At 43.0% G+C, this 15,304-nt stretch overlaps 2 protein-coding genes across 2 annotated transcripts; one reads left to right on the top strand and one right to left on the bottom strand.

The window, feature by feature from the left end:
• Positions 1 to 79: 79 nt before the first annotated feature.
• tdrd9 (tudor domain containing 9) lies at positions 80 to 15,177 on the top strand. The gene is made up of 35 exons (XM_037487126.2): positions 80 to 287; positions 3,712 to 3,794; positions 3,915 to 3,979; positions 4,437 to 4,658; positions 4,864 to 4,986; positions 5,175 to 5,255; positions 5,344 to 5,508; positions 5,599 to 5,702; positions 5,781 to 5,891; positions 6,034 to 6,118; positions 6,197 to 6,254; positions 6,355 to 6,459; positions 6,550 to 6,647; positions 6,746 to 6,877; positions 7,453 to 7,609; positions 7,749 to 7,812; positions 7,970 to 8,033; positions 8,118 to 8,162; positions 8,498 to 8,551; positions 8,864 to 8,980; positions 9,085 to 9,192; positions 10,052 to 10,152; positions 10,290 to 10,448; positions 11,290 to 11,401; positions 11,532 to 11,747; positions 11,991 to 12,080; positions 12,171 to 12,428; positions 12,707 to 12,874; positions 13,213 to 13,283; positions 13,365 to 13,474; positions 13,720 to 13,816; positions 13,902 to 14,040; positions 14,358 to 14,476; positions 14,562 to 14,634; positions 14,720 to 15,177. The coding sequence occupies exons 1-35, from the start codon at positions 160 to 162 to the stop codon at positions 14,816 to 14,818; spliced, it is 3,981 nt and encodes a 1,326-aa protein (XP_037343023.2). The 5' UTR covers positions 80 to 159; the 3' UTR covers positions 14,819 to 15,177.
• Positions 281 to 3,172, bottom strand: rd3l (RD3 like). The gene is made up of 3 exons (XM_037487132.2): positions 2,748 to 3,172; positions 1,895 to 2,237; positions 281 to 1,360 (listed from the first exon to the last, which is right to left on the bottom strand). The coding sequence occupies exons 2-3, from the start codon at positions 2,206 to 2,208 to the stop codon at positions 997 to 999; spliced, it is 678 nt and encodes a 225-aa protein (XP_037343029.2). The 5' UTR covers positions 2,209 to 2,237; positions 2,748 to 3,172; the 3' UTR covers positions 281 to 996.
• Positions 15,178 to 15,304: the final 127 nt, after the last annotated feature.

The following is a 15,304-nucleotide window of genomic DNA, read 5'->3' on the forward strand; positions in this document are numbered from 1 at the left end:
TGTCTTTTATCCCAGTGAAGTACCGTTCACTGTCTGACCGCCAGGGGGTGATGTGCTCTTCGGTAGCGCGCGCCTCCCATCGCCCGCCTGCCTGCCGTTTAGCGTTAAAGTGAGCGGCTCTGCCGAGAAAGACATGAGACGATTTCAAACGATTACAACATGAAGAAGGTGTTCACCGCGGAACAAATTTCCGATTGGTTCACTCTGGGGACGACGTTTGCAAACGTTAAAGTCACAGAAAAGGTGGTTGAAAGAAAATGCGAGGAGGCGTCGTCGAAAGAAAGCAGGTGAGACGCGGGGCCGACTGACGCTAGCTTAAAGGTGGCTGACCGCGTGTTAGCTAGCTAGCATCCTTTGGTCTCTCTTGTGCTTTTGCACCCTCATCATTATTATTATTATTATCAGTTATCCCTTCCTCTATCGGAGCCCTAGTCACGTGTTGAAAAGTATTTACTGTTCAAAATGCTCTGATCAAAGTTTGAGTTTGTCCTCGTTTGAGCTGACATTCGTAATGAATCACTAACGTTAACTGCCGGTTCTTCACTTAAATGCCTCCCAACATTCTACATACATGGCAATAGCTTTTTAATGGCTGATGAAATGTTAAACTTGGTTGATGTTACTGTAAGTTTGACCTGTAAACACAGTAAAAGAACGGGTTCGTATATCATAACGTTACCTCACGGTCAAATGCCAACGTTTTTGATATTGGTGCTTGTTACTCAAGTGAATTGATTCTGGCCTCCATGCCCCATTTATTTTAATTTTTTGTCGGTAAAGAGTACAGTATTGTGAACAATTTTGCAGACCGCAGTTTTCCATAACTTATTTTTATTTTTTAGCTCTGTTCCCTCTTTAGGGCTTTAAAATCGGTTCACAAATTATAATTTCTTCAATTTGCATGTTAAGGTTATTGCCTTTTGACTGGATGATTTGAATGCCATAACTGATTTTCCTTGTATTAGAACTCTCAACGAACCGCAGCAGTGCTTCCTCTCACGGTTTAGTGCTGTAGGTCCCTGAGGGCCTTAGAGGAACTGGAGAGTAATACGGAAGGTCCCAGTCTCGATTGGACCCTGTAAACAAATTGGAGAGCCTTGTGGCCCGATCTACATATCCAGAGATCGTTGGGATCTCCTCCCTTGAGTTGTCCCTACAGTTGGGGACGGTGGGTGTGACGAAGCCCTGCTTCAGTGAGTAGCAACTGGTCCATGTGTCCATTGGACGGAGCTCTGCTGCCTGCACTGAGCAGTTCTCCTCTTCGTGCTCCTTTTTGCTGAGGCAGTCCCCCAGCAACTGCTTGAAGACGGAAGACAGCTCCCAGGGCCTTATGTTGTTGGTGGCAAGGAGCTCACGAAACCTGCAATCCACCAATTGAGTTCATTGAACACTTTTTGGACTGGCAAAGTTTTGCATCAAAATTTAGTTGGTGTATGGGTACTTTCTAATAATGTATAATTAAAAAAGGGGTCTTTTGTGGTTTAAAGAATGACATTTAGCAAAACCTTTTAGAAACTGCAAACATTTCTCACAAAAATATTTTGTTCTTTGCTAATGTGGTTATGTGAGCACACTGTAGTGACCCAGGAATTTAACACGAATGTGCAATGTGACCAACTTACTAGTTTGCCAATCTTTTTTTAATTATATATACACTATACTGGCTAACATAGAGATGAGTAGAAATCCATCCATCCTTCACATGTTCACATCCTACATCGCCTGCCTCTGTGACAGTAACACATAATGGCTTTCTTGGCAGCTTGCCCTGCCTCCCTTTCCCTTTGGGTCTTCTCTGCTTTGTCTGCTGTCAGGCGCTGTGTTGACGCTGCAGCCACTCGCCACTGTTGACGGCATACAAATGTAAGGATGGAGCATGGCCGCAGCGACACACCTTGAGAGCACAGTGGCTGCGTGGATGGGTGGAATCTGGGCACACAGGAACTCCAGCTGGTGTAGCTCTGAAGCGGGGATGAGGGTCCGCAGCCTGGGGTAATTTTGAAACCAATGGAGACCCAGCGCGCCGTGGGCCAGCCTATGCTCTCGATCCAGTTCCCTCACCAAGCGCTCACGCTCCTCCACGTGCCACAGGAGCTCTCTGATCAACATGCCACTGGGAATGACCCTTGAGGTCTTTGAAAGATCCACTTCTTCTGGAGCCTGCACTTTTATTTCATGGGACCATTTCATCCAGCTGAAAAGGGGCATGGCAGTCCTTTGCAGACAGCACTGAAAAACTAAAGAAATAAGACTACATTATTCCGGACCATGATGACCCCACAGCACTGTTTTCACACATTATAAATGCTGCAATATTGATTGCCTCGAGTGCTAATTTCTCTAGCGGTTGGATCTACAAGATGGCATTCGACTATGGGACAGACTGCATAATAGCAAATGCAGCAAAAACATACAAAGGACATTAACAAATAAATAAATGTATCAAGCCCTATTTTGGCAAGCTTCTGCTAATATTTTGAGCTTATATATATATATGCACACGCGGGATCCCCTTGCAACTAAGTTTTCTGATCCCTGCTGGGTGAAAGACAATTTCTTAGGTGTAGGTATTTCTCCAGACTAATTCCACCCCCTAGAGGGTCAGAGGTCAGTTGAACCCAAACAGTTTGTTGATTTCAGGTTGCAAAAATTAAGCTTTTAATTTGATTTAATTCCATTGAAACCGCTGTCAAGCATGTGCAGGAAAACATTTCTTGCTAAAAAATTGAAAGGAAAGCTGTACTTACAAAAACTGCACTGCTGATGCCTGGAAGATTTTGGGCAAAGACGAGCGAGCCTTCAGCTTCTTTTCTCTTGGGTCAGTCCATGTGAATTTCATAACTTCACTTGATTACAATTACCTCCCTTGGAGTCGGATGCCATTGAAGAAGCACTGGTGTACCGGCAGCAATCCCCCAATGTCTGGCTGTTGGAATTGTTTTACCCTCTTGTGTTATAGTTGTCTTGTCCCCATCGTCCCTCCCACTGCTCCTGTCATGCTGACTTTTTCCAGGAGAGTTAGTCACACATTGCAAACTGACTAAGAGCTGTCACCTCTGCTCACCCCACATGCACTCTCCTCTGTGCAGTGTGCAGCTTTGTTGTAAGGTCAGCTCCTTTTGAAGCTTGCACAAAATGTGTGCGTTGGAGAGAAAGAATACATGTGCATGTGTGCACAAGCCTTGGGTGTGTTTTATCTGAGCTCCTCTTAGGGCTGTCAGGGTTTTTTCCCTGCTGTTGCAATAGAATGCCGCCCCCCCCCCCCCCCGGCCCCCCCACACACTTTGACAGAGTGAGAGGCAAAGAGAACTGGGAATGCTCTCCCGACCACAGTGCTTTGGGCCTTGTCCATCAGAGGAAAATGTTTTTGATTTGATGAAAGCTGCTATAAACATAGCTTTTTAATTTCAGCACATTGCTAGTACATGAAAAATCAATTTTATTCAGTAATAGGATTATAACCGTACAAAATAGTTGGTGTAAGCTGAATAATGGTTGACTGAATACTTTACCAGTTCATTGTTGTGAACTGTTCTGGTTAGAACTTGCCCATCACTTATTAGTCCAGATGAGAGTAAATGGATGTCTGTCTGTTCTTTTGATAACTAATGTAAATGAAATGTAACATGGGGGGGAAACTGGAGGAAAAAAGGATTGGTTATTAGAGCCCCAAAATGTATGAACTGATTAACATTGCCTTATTTTATTCAGACCATTGGATGTTCCTCATGAGTGCAACCTGAAAAATGTGAACTCTGATAGCGGAAGGTTTAAACAAACAGAACACAGAGGAAGTGAGTATTAAACTTTCTTTGAGTCTTCTCCTACCCCGCACCATACTCGCTCGTGGGAATCTGCCTCCTGGCCAAAACGGTCTAACCCCGTTTTTTGTGCATTCAATTCTGTGTCCTTAGGTACCGCTCCCCCACTTGCTAGCTATGAGTACCCAAGCTTGCCCATAACCAAAAACAGACAGAAGGTAAAATACAGCATGCATACATCAGATACCCTCAACCCTGCAGCGAGAGGGGCTCAAAGTGCTCTTCCATTCTCTTGACGTCCTATTTTGGTCATGTAACGAGTTTTACTGAAATTACTGTTATGTCCTTAGGACAGCGATGCACTCAAGCTTTTACTGTTTGTGTAAGATTGAAGTTATTTCATTTTGCATAACTAAATGTTTTGTAGGAAAGAGTAGTGTGTGTAAATGTTATCTCATGCGGTCATTCAAGGCATACTTTCTTTTTGCAGATAATCGAGTGTGGATTTGTGTGCATTGTAAATCTGCTTAGCGCACCCATCTGCCCTACATTTTGATATTTACATATTTGTCAACGTGATATCATGCAAATGTCCAAATGCATTTTTCTTCCAACTGTGTACACGTGTTTGTTTGTATTTTTATGTGAGTGTGTGTGGGTTTTTCTCTTTCCCAGCTGATTTCCCTCATAGAAAACAACTCTGTAGTGATCATTCAAGGAGCCACGGGCAGTGGAAAGACCACCCAGGTGCCACAGTACATTCTGGACCACTATAATGACAACAATTCCTCATGCAACATTGTGGTCACCCAACCACGCAAAATTGGGGCCTCCAGTATTGCACGTTGGGTTGCCACCCAGCGGAAGTGTACACTGGGTAGTCTGGTGGGATATCAGGTAAGTGCCACATTTAGACAGAATCAGATTACGTTAAACTGTCCTGAGTCCTAGATTATGACCATCTGACCAACTAAAGTAAGGAAGCAGGTGTTGCAGGGTCCTTTTGTCAGATGCCCCAGTGAGACTGCCAAAAAGAGATGGTACCAATTGTTGTGTGTATGGTGCAGATTTATCAATGCAGCTCTGCTTATATGTATTCCAGGTTGGACTGGAAAAGATGGCTACCGAGCACACAAGGCTCATCTACATGACTACAGGAGTGCTGCTGCAAAAACTGGTTTTAGCCAAGTGCCTCACAGAGTACTCCCACATCTTCATCGATGAGGTGCATAAACACGAGGCAGATTTATTTTGTGAATTTTAGTTAATGGTAAAAACTACAGTTCCCTCCTGCAGTGTTTCCCGATATTCATGTCGGTATGGAACTGCCGTGCGTGGAAAAATAACAACACATTTTGCACAATTGCACACTTTTTTGTTTTAAGCCATTTCGATGCTATGACTTTTCCCAAGGTTCATGAGCGCAGTGAGGAAATGGACTTTCTCCTGCTGGTTTTGAGAAAACTTCTTTATTCCAACTCCTCTTATGTCAAGGTAATTGCAAGATCAAATACAATCCCTCTTTTGTTCTCGTTTTGCATCAATTGAACTGTTAATTGTTTTTTTATGTGTGTCTTTTCAGATCATCCTTATGTCAGCCACCATTAACTGCAAGGAGTTTGCTGACTACTTCGCAACCCCAATTTGTGGCAAAATGAACCCGGCCTATGTATTTGATGTGGAGGGGACACCTTATGCGATTGAGGAGTTTTATCTGGATGACCTCAAAGCCCTGTTTTCATACAGGGTAATGAGATGGAAACAATTTTCTGATGCTAATGCAGTCTGTACCAAAGCCAAATGGCTAATCTGTGAATTTAATGTATGTCTGTATCAGACAGAGTTGCTTGATCCAGAGGACCCTCAGATCTCAGTGGAGATGTACAAACTCGCCATCAGTCTCATCCAGAGCTTTGATGAGATGGAGGGCAGAGACTCCAGGTGAGGCCGTGGAATTTCTGTATACTTAACTGAGTTAAGAAATCAGCAGACACATCATTTCATTCTGTGTTTCAGCAGCAACGGCAAAGAACAGGCTTCGTCACAGCAGGGCAGTGTGCTTGTTTTCCTGCCTGGTATACAGGAGATAAGCTACATGCAGGAGGCCTTGGCCCAACTGTTCCACAAAAGGTGAGCTTTTGCGTTAAAATATACCCTCTAATTAATGGCTTTTTCATTGTCTGTTTGCTGGACTACTAAAGTTCAGTTTTGTGTAATTCAATGTTGAATATTTACCTTTTATTGGAACACTGCATGTTCTGCTGTGGTTCAGATTGCAGGTGTATCCCCTCCACTCCAGTGTGACTCTAGAGGAGCAGAATGGTGTGTTTCTTCCACCTGTCCCAGGATACAGGAAGGTAAAAAACATTCATCTTATTCTGTTCCAAGATTGTTCTTAGTACCCGCTGTACCGGATGATGTCTTCATCTTTCCAGGTCATTCTTTCCACCAACATCGCAGAGAGTTCGGTTACTGTTCCAGACGTCAAATATGGTTAGTTTTCCCACATCTTGCTTTTATTTATTCCCTGACTTTATTTTATAATTAAGCATTTCAAATTTGTAACTGTATTGAGGGGGTTTTTTTTCTTTAGTAATTGATTTCTGCCTTGCTCGTCGCATGGTCTGTGATCGAGACACCAACTATCAGTCTTTGCGTCTCACCTGGGCGTCCAAAACCAACTGCAACCAGCGTCGAGGTAAAATACTCGCAGAACAGAACTTTACCTCAGAAATTTCAGCATCTACTAACTTCTGTCCTTTTTGCACGTATGTCCCCTATCTGTCAGGAAGGGCAGGTCGAGTTTCTAAGGGCTACTGTTACCGTCTGGTCACCAAAGAGTTCTGGAGAAATGAAATCCGAGACTACATGATCCCTGAGATGCTGGTAACAGAATGTCCACCTGCCAAGAGATTTCTATTTCTTTTAAAACGCTGCTTTGACCCCAAGAAGACAACCTTACTTAATGTCTGCCTTCCTCTCAGCTTGCCCCGTTGGCCACCATTGTGCTGAAGGTCAAGCTGCTGGATATGGGAGATCCGCGCTCCCTCCTTTCCACAGCCCTGTCACCCCCCAACATTGGTGACATAGTGAGGACAGTGCTTCAACTCAAAGAGGTAAATAAATAGAGATTGAGGATTATTCCCTTCGAGAGCCCTCAATGAGGAATCAAATATTTGTGGTATGTTTTATTTGGACAGGCAGCTGACCGCGTTGTCGTTGTGTATTACACAAGTAGTTCTCCAATGGGAGATCTGCACCTGCCAGTCTGTTAAGTAAGGGTAATGAAGCACAGAATTGTCGTGTGTGTGGAAGGTAAAATTATAGTATATGACGTAATGGTTTCCTTTTATATCATCTTTCTAAACCAAGTTTAAAAAGGGGTCAAATCGTAGGGATTTTGCAACAGCTTGGCGATCTCTCTTTGAATTTCAAGCTAGCCTTTGGCTTCCGGGTGACCAGCATTTCAGCAATATACAACCATAAAGTTTGATCAACTCTAAGTCAGTGTTACAATATATTCCAAAACTAACTGGTTAATAGCGATGAGGAAAAGTGTATATAAGTATCAGTCTTCTCAGGTCTAACTCCTTTTAATATTTGAAGTCATAGATCTGGTGTAAGCTTTTGCAAGCTCATCAGAGATATACATGACGGTGGTTGCATTGACGCAAGCTGTTTCGTTTTGTAGATGGGTGCACTGTCTGCAAAAAGGGATGATAGTGGTCACGATGGCGAGCTAACGTTTCTGGGCAGTGTGCTGGCTCACCTGCCTGTTGACCCGTACCTGGGGAAGATGATTGTCTTGGGCCACATCTTCGGCTGCCTGGATGAGTGCCTCATCATAGGTCAGTCTGTCCTCAGGCAATGGACCTCAATTACTGCATATGCACTTGTTCATAGTCATTTTAGTCCTGACGGCCCTCTTGAAATTTGTTAATGTACATAACCTCAACAGAAATAATTATGTAATGTGTTTTTACTCAGCTGCCTCGCACTCGCTGAAGAGTTTCTTTGCCATACCATCAATGCAGCAGGTTGCTGGCCACAGGTGAGTTACAATCAGTTGCTGCACCGATTCACATGCAGCCAGGCCTTCATACAGCGCCCAAACCAGCAACTTGTCTTCATCAGAAATACATGCAAATATTGGATTTGTGAAAAATATATTATTTCTTTTTTGCACTGAGTAATATTCATCATTCCAGGAGCAAGCTGGCCTTCACCCGTGGCACACCGAGTGATTCCATAGGTCTTGTCAATGCCTTCAAGGTAATGTGTTGCCAGCAATGAATATACGTATCAGACTGATGGCTGTTGTTTTTAAAACCCTTTCCCATTGTATTCTACTCTCAGGAATGGCAGTTATCCAAAAAGAAAGGACAGCTGAGACACCCAAAGGTGACGGAAACAACAACAACCAAACTTGAGCTCACTGAAAAAAAACACACATTTTTATAATCTGGTTTTCTTTATGTGTTGAAAATAGTGTTACTAGCTGCAGCTCACAGACCAGTTGCCAAAGTAAAATAGATGCTTGTTGTTCCTTTTCTTTTAGAGGGTTTATTCAATCCCCCCCCCGCCCCCAGTTGGACAAAAGTCTCTCCGCCTATGTTAACATTGAAGCTATTCACTAAAGCTTTTTATATGGGCATTAACAGTCAGTGCAGCGCTCGCCTCTCTTTTGTAATTATTTCTTGAAGCTTAAATAATCTTGACCTGCTTTCTTCTCTTAGGATGAGTTTGTCTGGGGGAAAGAGAACTTCATTCAGATCAAGAGGATCCGAGAGGTACAGATGGAGCAGAGGACTGTGTAACATGAGTTCATCAAGCATCAACCTGTGTAGTATAACTGAACTTATGGATAAATCTATATAAATAATATAGATGACTGAACCACAGTCATTAATCCTATATTTGGTGTTATTACAAAGAGTGAAACTTTTTAATATTTATTTTAATCTGTGTTATGCTGATACACTATTATAGCCTTCAAGTGCACGGCTGGCCGTTAAAACATGTCTTGTCTTAAACCTCCGTTCTTGATCAGATAATTGAGATTCAGCTGTAAAATGGATTGGCTCATCAGAAGTCACCCACAGGTTGCAGAGCTGTACGAGGAGCTGAAAATGCGCGTGTCCCAGTTCAACATGAATGTACCGGAGAGCCTCCCGTCCCTTGATTACTCCAGCATACACCGGCAGAAGTTCATTCTTCAGGTCAGAGACCGCGCTCTCCGTTAGACGGCCTCAGATTGTGTTGTCCCTGTAAATATATATTCAGTTACTGAGACAGACCTAAATATAGCCCCGCTCTGCCTCAGGTGGTCATTGCTGGTGCCCACTACCCCAACTACTTTGTCCAGGGAGAAATGGATGACGACTTGGCCACCAGGGAGTTGAGTGGCTTCAACCCCAAAACAACAGTGATGGTAAGACCCTTGATGTTGAGAGTAGGGTGGAGCAAAAATAAGAGCCGAGCCGATGCAGAGGAAACGGCAGCCAGCAGCGCCGGCAGTTTTGAGTCACATGACGCAGGCAGAGTCGTCTGTTAGAATGAAGTTGTCCAAGGTGTGCAAGCATTTCACATTGACCAAACAAAAAAAGTCAACCAACATGGCACGGGAGCGCCACGTTGTCCCGTTTTGACGTGAGGAACTTAAGGAGCCTCCAGCAGCTGTTTACTCGTCATTCAGCTTATCAAGCTAGCATTAGCTCGCTAATAACAGCAGTAAAGCAGTTGGCAAGACTATTTATTATTTTTGGTTATTGTTGACACATATTTTTGTGTTGTACTTTTTAATGCGGTCATGTACGGTAGTCTAGTGTGCATATACTGTGGGTTATACAGTAGTTGATGTTATGCTTGTAAAGAGACAAAAGTGATCCATTAAACCAGCGCGGCATTTTAAATTCAACTCGTAGAAATTCAACTAGAACTATTTTTTAGCTGTATTTAGATGTGGTGTATACATTTACTTGCACTACAATGATGGTTAGAGTGTGTGGATTTGAGTGTAGTGTAGAGAACAAGTTTTGAAGTTAAAACAAATCCAGTTACATTTTCCGGTTTGTATTTTATTAATTATGTTCAAGGAGCAAGCTGTACTTTCTGAAGTATTTTTGCAATGTTAATTTGCAGCTCTGTTTTAGAATACATTTTTAATGCTGCTTTTATATATCAACTTGATGTATATAAAAATGATGTCAATTATATCAAAATAATAGTTGCAGCCTTATGAAGGATGTGATGGTTTTATAAAATAGCAACTGACCATGTGTTGTTTTCAGCTGAGGCACCTCCCTCCATACCCATTCCTGTACTACAAGCAGCTGCAGTCTCTGTTCCGTCTGTGTGGACAGGTCAAAAACATTTCCTTTGAGAGCTCCAGGTAGCAAAACCCAACTTTTTATTTTTTTATTTTATTTTTTTAATCTGCTCCATTTCATTCAACAACACTGAATTCTGAAAACTAATAGTTGTCTGACTGAGTGTGCATGTATGTATGTGTGTGGGTGTTTTTCTCAGAGCATATGTGGAGTTTCACAGGACAACAATCAAAGATGAGGGGGTCTTGCCTGAGGTGTCTCTCGCCCTCCTGGCAAAGCAGAGGGATTTGAAGCTGTCTGTCTTCCCCACCGAGCAGATTGACACCTTTAAAGGATGCCATAACATAAAATCTGCACGGTATGGCACTCTTCAAACATTATGATGACCATTCTGCATGCTGAAAATGGCATGATAGCACTTTTTTTTTAGTGTGTGTCTTTTTGGAAAGTGGAACCCGCTGCACCACAGGATGCATTGGTCAGTACTGCTGCACTCTCTTAATATAATCTGACATTTCCACGCTCTGCATGACTCCAGCTATCACTTGGACTCAAGAGAGTGGAGGTTTGAGGCAGAGCTAGCACCAGCTTCTTCATACCTCACACTGGGTAGGAAATTGGGTAGGGCAGCAACTAATTTTTTTAATAATTGATTAATGTCGATCATTTTGTCAATGATGAATTGAATTAAAAAATCAATCATTATTTTTTTTTATTTAAAAAAATCTTCAGAAAGTGCAGAAACTGGTTGTAAAACTAAAAAGACTTAACACAAAAACATGCATGCTTTACTTCTGCCAAATATATATACTCGTTCTAAGTGTTTAAAGTGCATATAAGGTATCCAATAATACAATTCATCAATGTCACTTTTTGCTTTGGATTTACCAGTAATAACAAAAATAAATACATTTTAGAAATCATGTGATAACCCTGCTTTTCTAATGCTCCACTGGATGCAAGTCTCCATATCCATCGGCATAGAGTACTCTTATCTGTGAGCAACACACAGGCTCTATTCAAATACAGATACTTGAAGCCTTGTCTTAACAAATATTGGAATAACAATATTCCAATATAAAGAACCGCTTCTATGCAACTATAACTTCACTATTAAGCGTGGTTATAATATGATGTTCAGGCAGGCAACATCAAAACAGCAATAAATATAACTTCTTAAATGTCCATTTTCTGTGCAGGGTGAATGTGGACCTGCAGAGCCAGTCAGTCTGCCCGGTGACGGTGGTGAGTGGGAACATAAACCCAAACGAGCTACCCCCAAGCCGCTTGTTTGCGGTAAACATCACACAGGTCAGCCATTTTCCTTTTTAACTTGGACAAACAGGCCGGTTTCAAAATTGATATCTAGTTGTTGGCTTTTTAACGAGGGCTTTGGATCTCTAATGTTTTTACTCTCTCTAAACTCTGATCTGTGCGTCAGGTGCTGGATATTGGTCATTTCTGGGGTTTCGGAGTGGATGAAGACAGCTTGGTGAAGCAGCGCCTTCTGACAGGAGAGATAAACTCGCGGCAGCTGGTCCCTCTTACTGCGTCGCTCTACCCCAACCTGCAGTGCCTGGCTCCTTACTCTGAGGCCAATGACACAAACATGTACTACCGCGCCAAGATCCTGCACATACGTGACAATACAGTTGAGGTGAATATCTCTTTCAAGCTGCAGCGCTTCAAAATGTTGTTTCCATTCCCTGAACGAGTCTCCTTTACTTATTTTCTTCTTTACAGTCTCATTATACTATTTTAAGTTACTGTTATATGCTGATCACATCATAGAAAGTCTGGATTATGGATTCTAGCTATACCTTTCGATTGTGTTTAGTGTATCTGCATAATCTCAGGATTTTATATGGCCTTTTGACCAGTGCCCTCAATTGTCCTGCAGGTCTTCTTCTTGGACTTTGGCAACACTGCGGTTGTTGCCTGCCGCAGCCTCATGGAGCTCCCCGCCGACCTCCAGGCTCACCCTTTCCAGGTATCAATACCATTAGTGGTCAGAGAATTACGGCTCACTTGATCGGTCCGACCCTGTGCGCTGACAGCAACGCTCTGCCCATGGCCTCAGGCTCAGGAGTTCCAAGTAATTGGAATGCGGCCTTCCGCCAAGTCCATCATCCACGGGAACCCGTGGAGCAGCAAGGCCCGCGATCGGTTTGTCACACTACTGAAGGGCCATTCCCTCATCGTGTCGCTGTACTCCATCCTACATGGTGTCATCCGTGTGCAGCTGCTCATCAACACGGAGACAACAAAAACCAGCGTGGCAGACATTATGGTGGAAGAAGAACATGCTGAAAAGGCCGAAGAGAGCTTTGATTCCAAGGTAATCTTTTTGAAGCTCCGGTTGTTTCGCATGAAATGTACTGGGCAGTGTTTACTATAAAAGGAAATCAATCGTACTCATACTGGCAGCAAAACCTAATAAGTACAACAATTTAAGGTATGATTGTACAACAAAATTCAGTTTTCTTTTCCCAATTTGCAACATAAGAACATGTGTGGGGTGAAGAATGATTTAGGATTGTCGTGAGAAGTTGAGTTATCCTAATCATGCCGGCACATCCCTTCTCAGTCTAGATCTTATTTTTGTGTGCGTTGCAGCAAAACCACGAATATCTGATGTCCATGTACCAAGACATGGAAAAGAGCACAAGTGTCCCTTACACTACCAGCAGCTACTATAAAGAACGCAAGAAAGAGGAGAAGCAGATCATTGACGACTTACTCGCCCACTTTTCCACAAGCCGACAGGCCCAATCCAAGGCAAAGGCAAGATACCCCGCAGTTTCATATTTCATTTTTGTGTTAATTTTACAAAGCGCTTTTTGCATCCAGAGAAAAATGTTTGCAAGAATTAAAAAAATAGATTATACTGAATAAAAAAGGGAGTAATTTGTTAGTACACACACTCTGTATTTAAGATGCTGATGACGGCATTTGCTCCTCCGTTCTCTGTCCAGAAGATGGAGCCATTTCGGTGCATGTGTTGTGTTGATTTAGAAGCACCGGCCATTCCCTCTGTCAGAACAGTGACTACTGCGTGGCAGCCAAAAGGAGCAGGCACATGCGGTCATGTGACATGTCTGAGTGCAGCCTTCTTTCCACAGGTCCAGCTGGTGGGCCCATACAGTCCTTACAAGATCAACTTCTTCAGTTTGAGTCGCAAGACCTTGGACAAGTAAGCAATTGCTTCCATAACGGTCAAATGAACCTTTGTGTCATGAATGGTGCTCTTGCTTATGTGCATCTCCTTCTGCAGGAAGGTGTGCGTGGACCAATTAAGCATCAACTCCTTGACCCTTAATGAAAATCCTCAAAACAAACATCAGAGGATGCTGGTGGCTGGGACTGTGTCAGTCAACCAGACAGGTACCTAACGCCTCCTCGTAAAGACATGCCGACAAGTGACAGCATGAGCTCTAGTTGGTGGTGTAAAAATGACCTTTTATACAGCGTGTCGTTGGACAGTGAGAGGAAGCCGGAGTACCCGGAGAGAGCCCACGCAGACACAGGGAGAACGTGCCGACTTCACATAGAAAGGCCGCTGGGGGGAGTCGACTCAGGACCCAAAATAAAATTTAGTTTAAAATAAAAACATTATAAATGTGTTGCAGGGACATGCATTCAGCTGAGAGATACAACCTACATGCCAGACATCCCTGGACTGCCTGCGCTCCTGACCATGCTCTTCACCCCCGTCATGGAGTTACGGTAATTCAGACTCTCAGACTTGTAACCGCACACCGTAAAAGCGTGATCCAAATGCCTGTGTATTATTTCCCCACATTTAATGTAGCACTGATGAAGAGCGGACCTGCTACATCGGCGCCCTCTGTGGCCTGGGCTGGAACAGTGACACGCAGCAGGGCCTCTTGCCACAGCACGACATCGAACTCACCTTTGACGTCAAAGTTGACGTAGAAGACATCACCGAGGTAACTGCTGTGCTGAGAAAGCAGCCATGAAGCTTTCTGACTCTTGTTTTTTTTTTTTTTTATGGTGATTTGTAGTGTGTCTTCTCAAAAGGTGACCTATTCTCAAATAGTCAGGCCTGCTCCACTTCCCTCTTTCTATGGCAATGTTTTTTCGGTTTCTTTATAGAAGTAGTAACAATTGTCTTCAATGAAGATTTCGCAGTCTGGTGCTGCATTTCGATAGCTAATAATGCATATCTAACCAACTGTAGTATGCTAGCAGTATTAAACACCATATTGTGCCTTCTAATTTTGTCTGATTTTTGTGTTTTATTAAGATAAATGCCTTGCGCGTGGCTATAAACCGTCTGGCGTGTGAAGGGCCCAACGGGATGCTGCATCTGGGTCGCGACAGGATAAGCATACTGCAGGAGGACTGCAGGGAACGCCTCATAAGGTGTCACTTACATTCCCACACAAATCAGTGACAAGTTCCATTAATGTGTATGGAATTTTTGATCGGTTTATATGATGTCATGCAGGCTTTTCACTAAGTCGCCGCCAAGGGAAGCTGTCACTCCAGTGTACTACGAGAAAAGTGATAAATGGAACCAGGTATAATCAATAATCATTACTTTTTATTTGACCATTAGCCCTGACAGTGTGTGTTTTTAAGAGTGTTTGTGTATTTAACGTGCAGGTGGATCCAGCTCTGAGGATGGATATTGCAGAGCCTGGTGGAGGAAAGGCCAGAGGTGTTGTCTTCCAGCTGCACCCCATCACACTCCTCAACATCTGAAAACAGGCTGTGCTTTTTGGAGTTGGAATGCAACTGAATATGTTCTTATTAGGACTTAACGCTTCTTTGTTTTATGAGTATTGTTTTTAGGTTCACTGTCAATAGTACAGCAAAATCCTCAATTCTTACTTTGTTGACTGCATCTACGACTGGCATAATTATTCCCTGTTGGAGTAAGTTTCTTTAAAATGAAAAATGTAAAGTTAATTCTGTATAGCTTTGTTACCGAGGGCCATTAAAAATAGTTCTTTGCATCAGGTGACGCTTGTCAGTCTTCATTCAGTCTCATTGTGGCTCAAGAGTCAAGTTAAATATACCACACACACACACACACACACACACACACTAAACTACTACTCAACGAGTGCGTCTGTACCAGAATTCATTGGCTTGTATTTATAGCTCATCATTCCAGGTCTCCCCTTCAGTGATCACACTCACTCATCTTCACTCCCTTAAAGTCGTCTCATGAATTTGAACTAATCA

The sequence above is a fragment of the Pungitius pungitius genome, chromosome 14 (assembly GCF_949316345.1).
Source record: "Pungitius pungitius chromosome 14, fPunPun2.1, whole genome shotgun sequence".
Classification (NCBI taxonomy): Eukaryota; Metazoa; Chordata; class Actinopteri; order Perciformes; family Gasterosteidae; genus Pungitius; species Pungitius pungitius.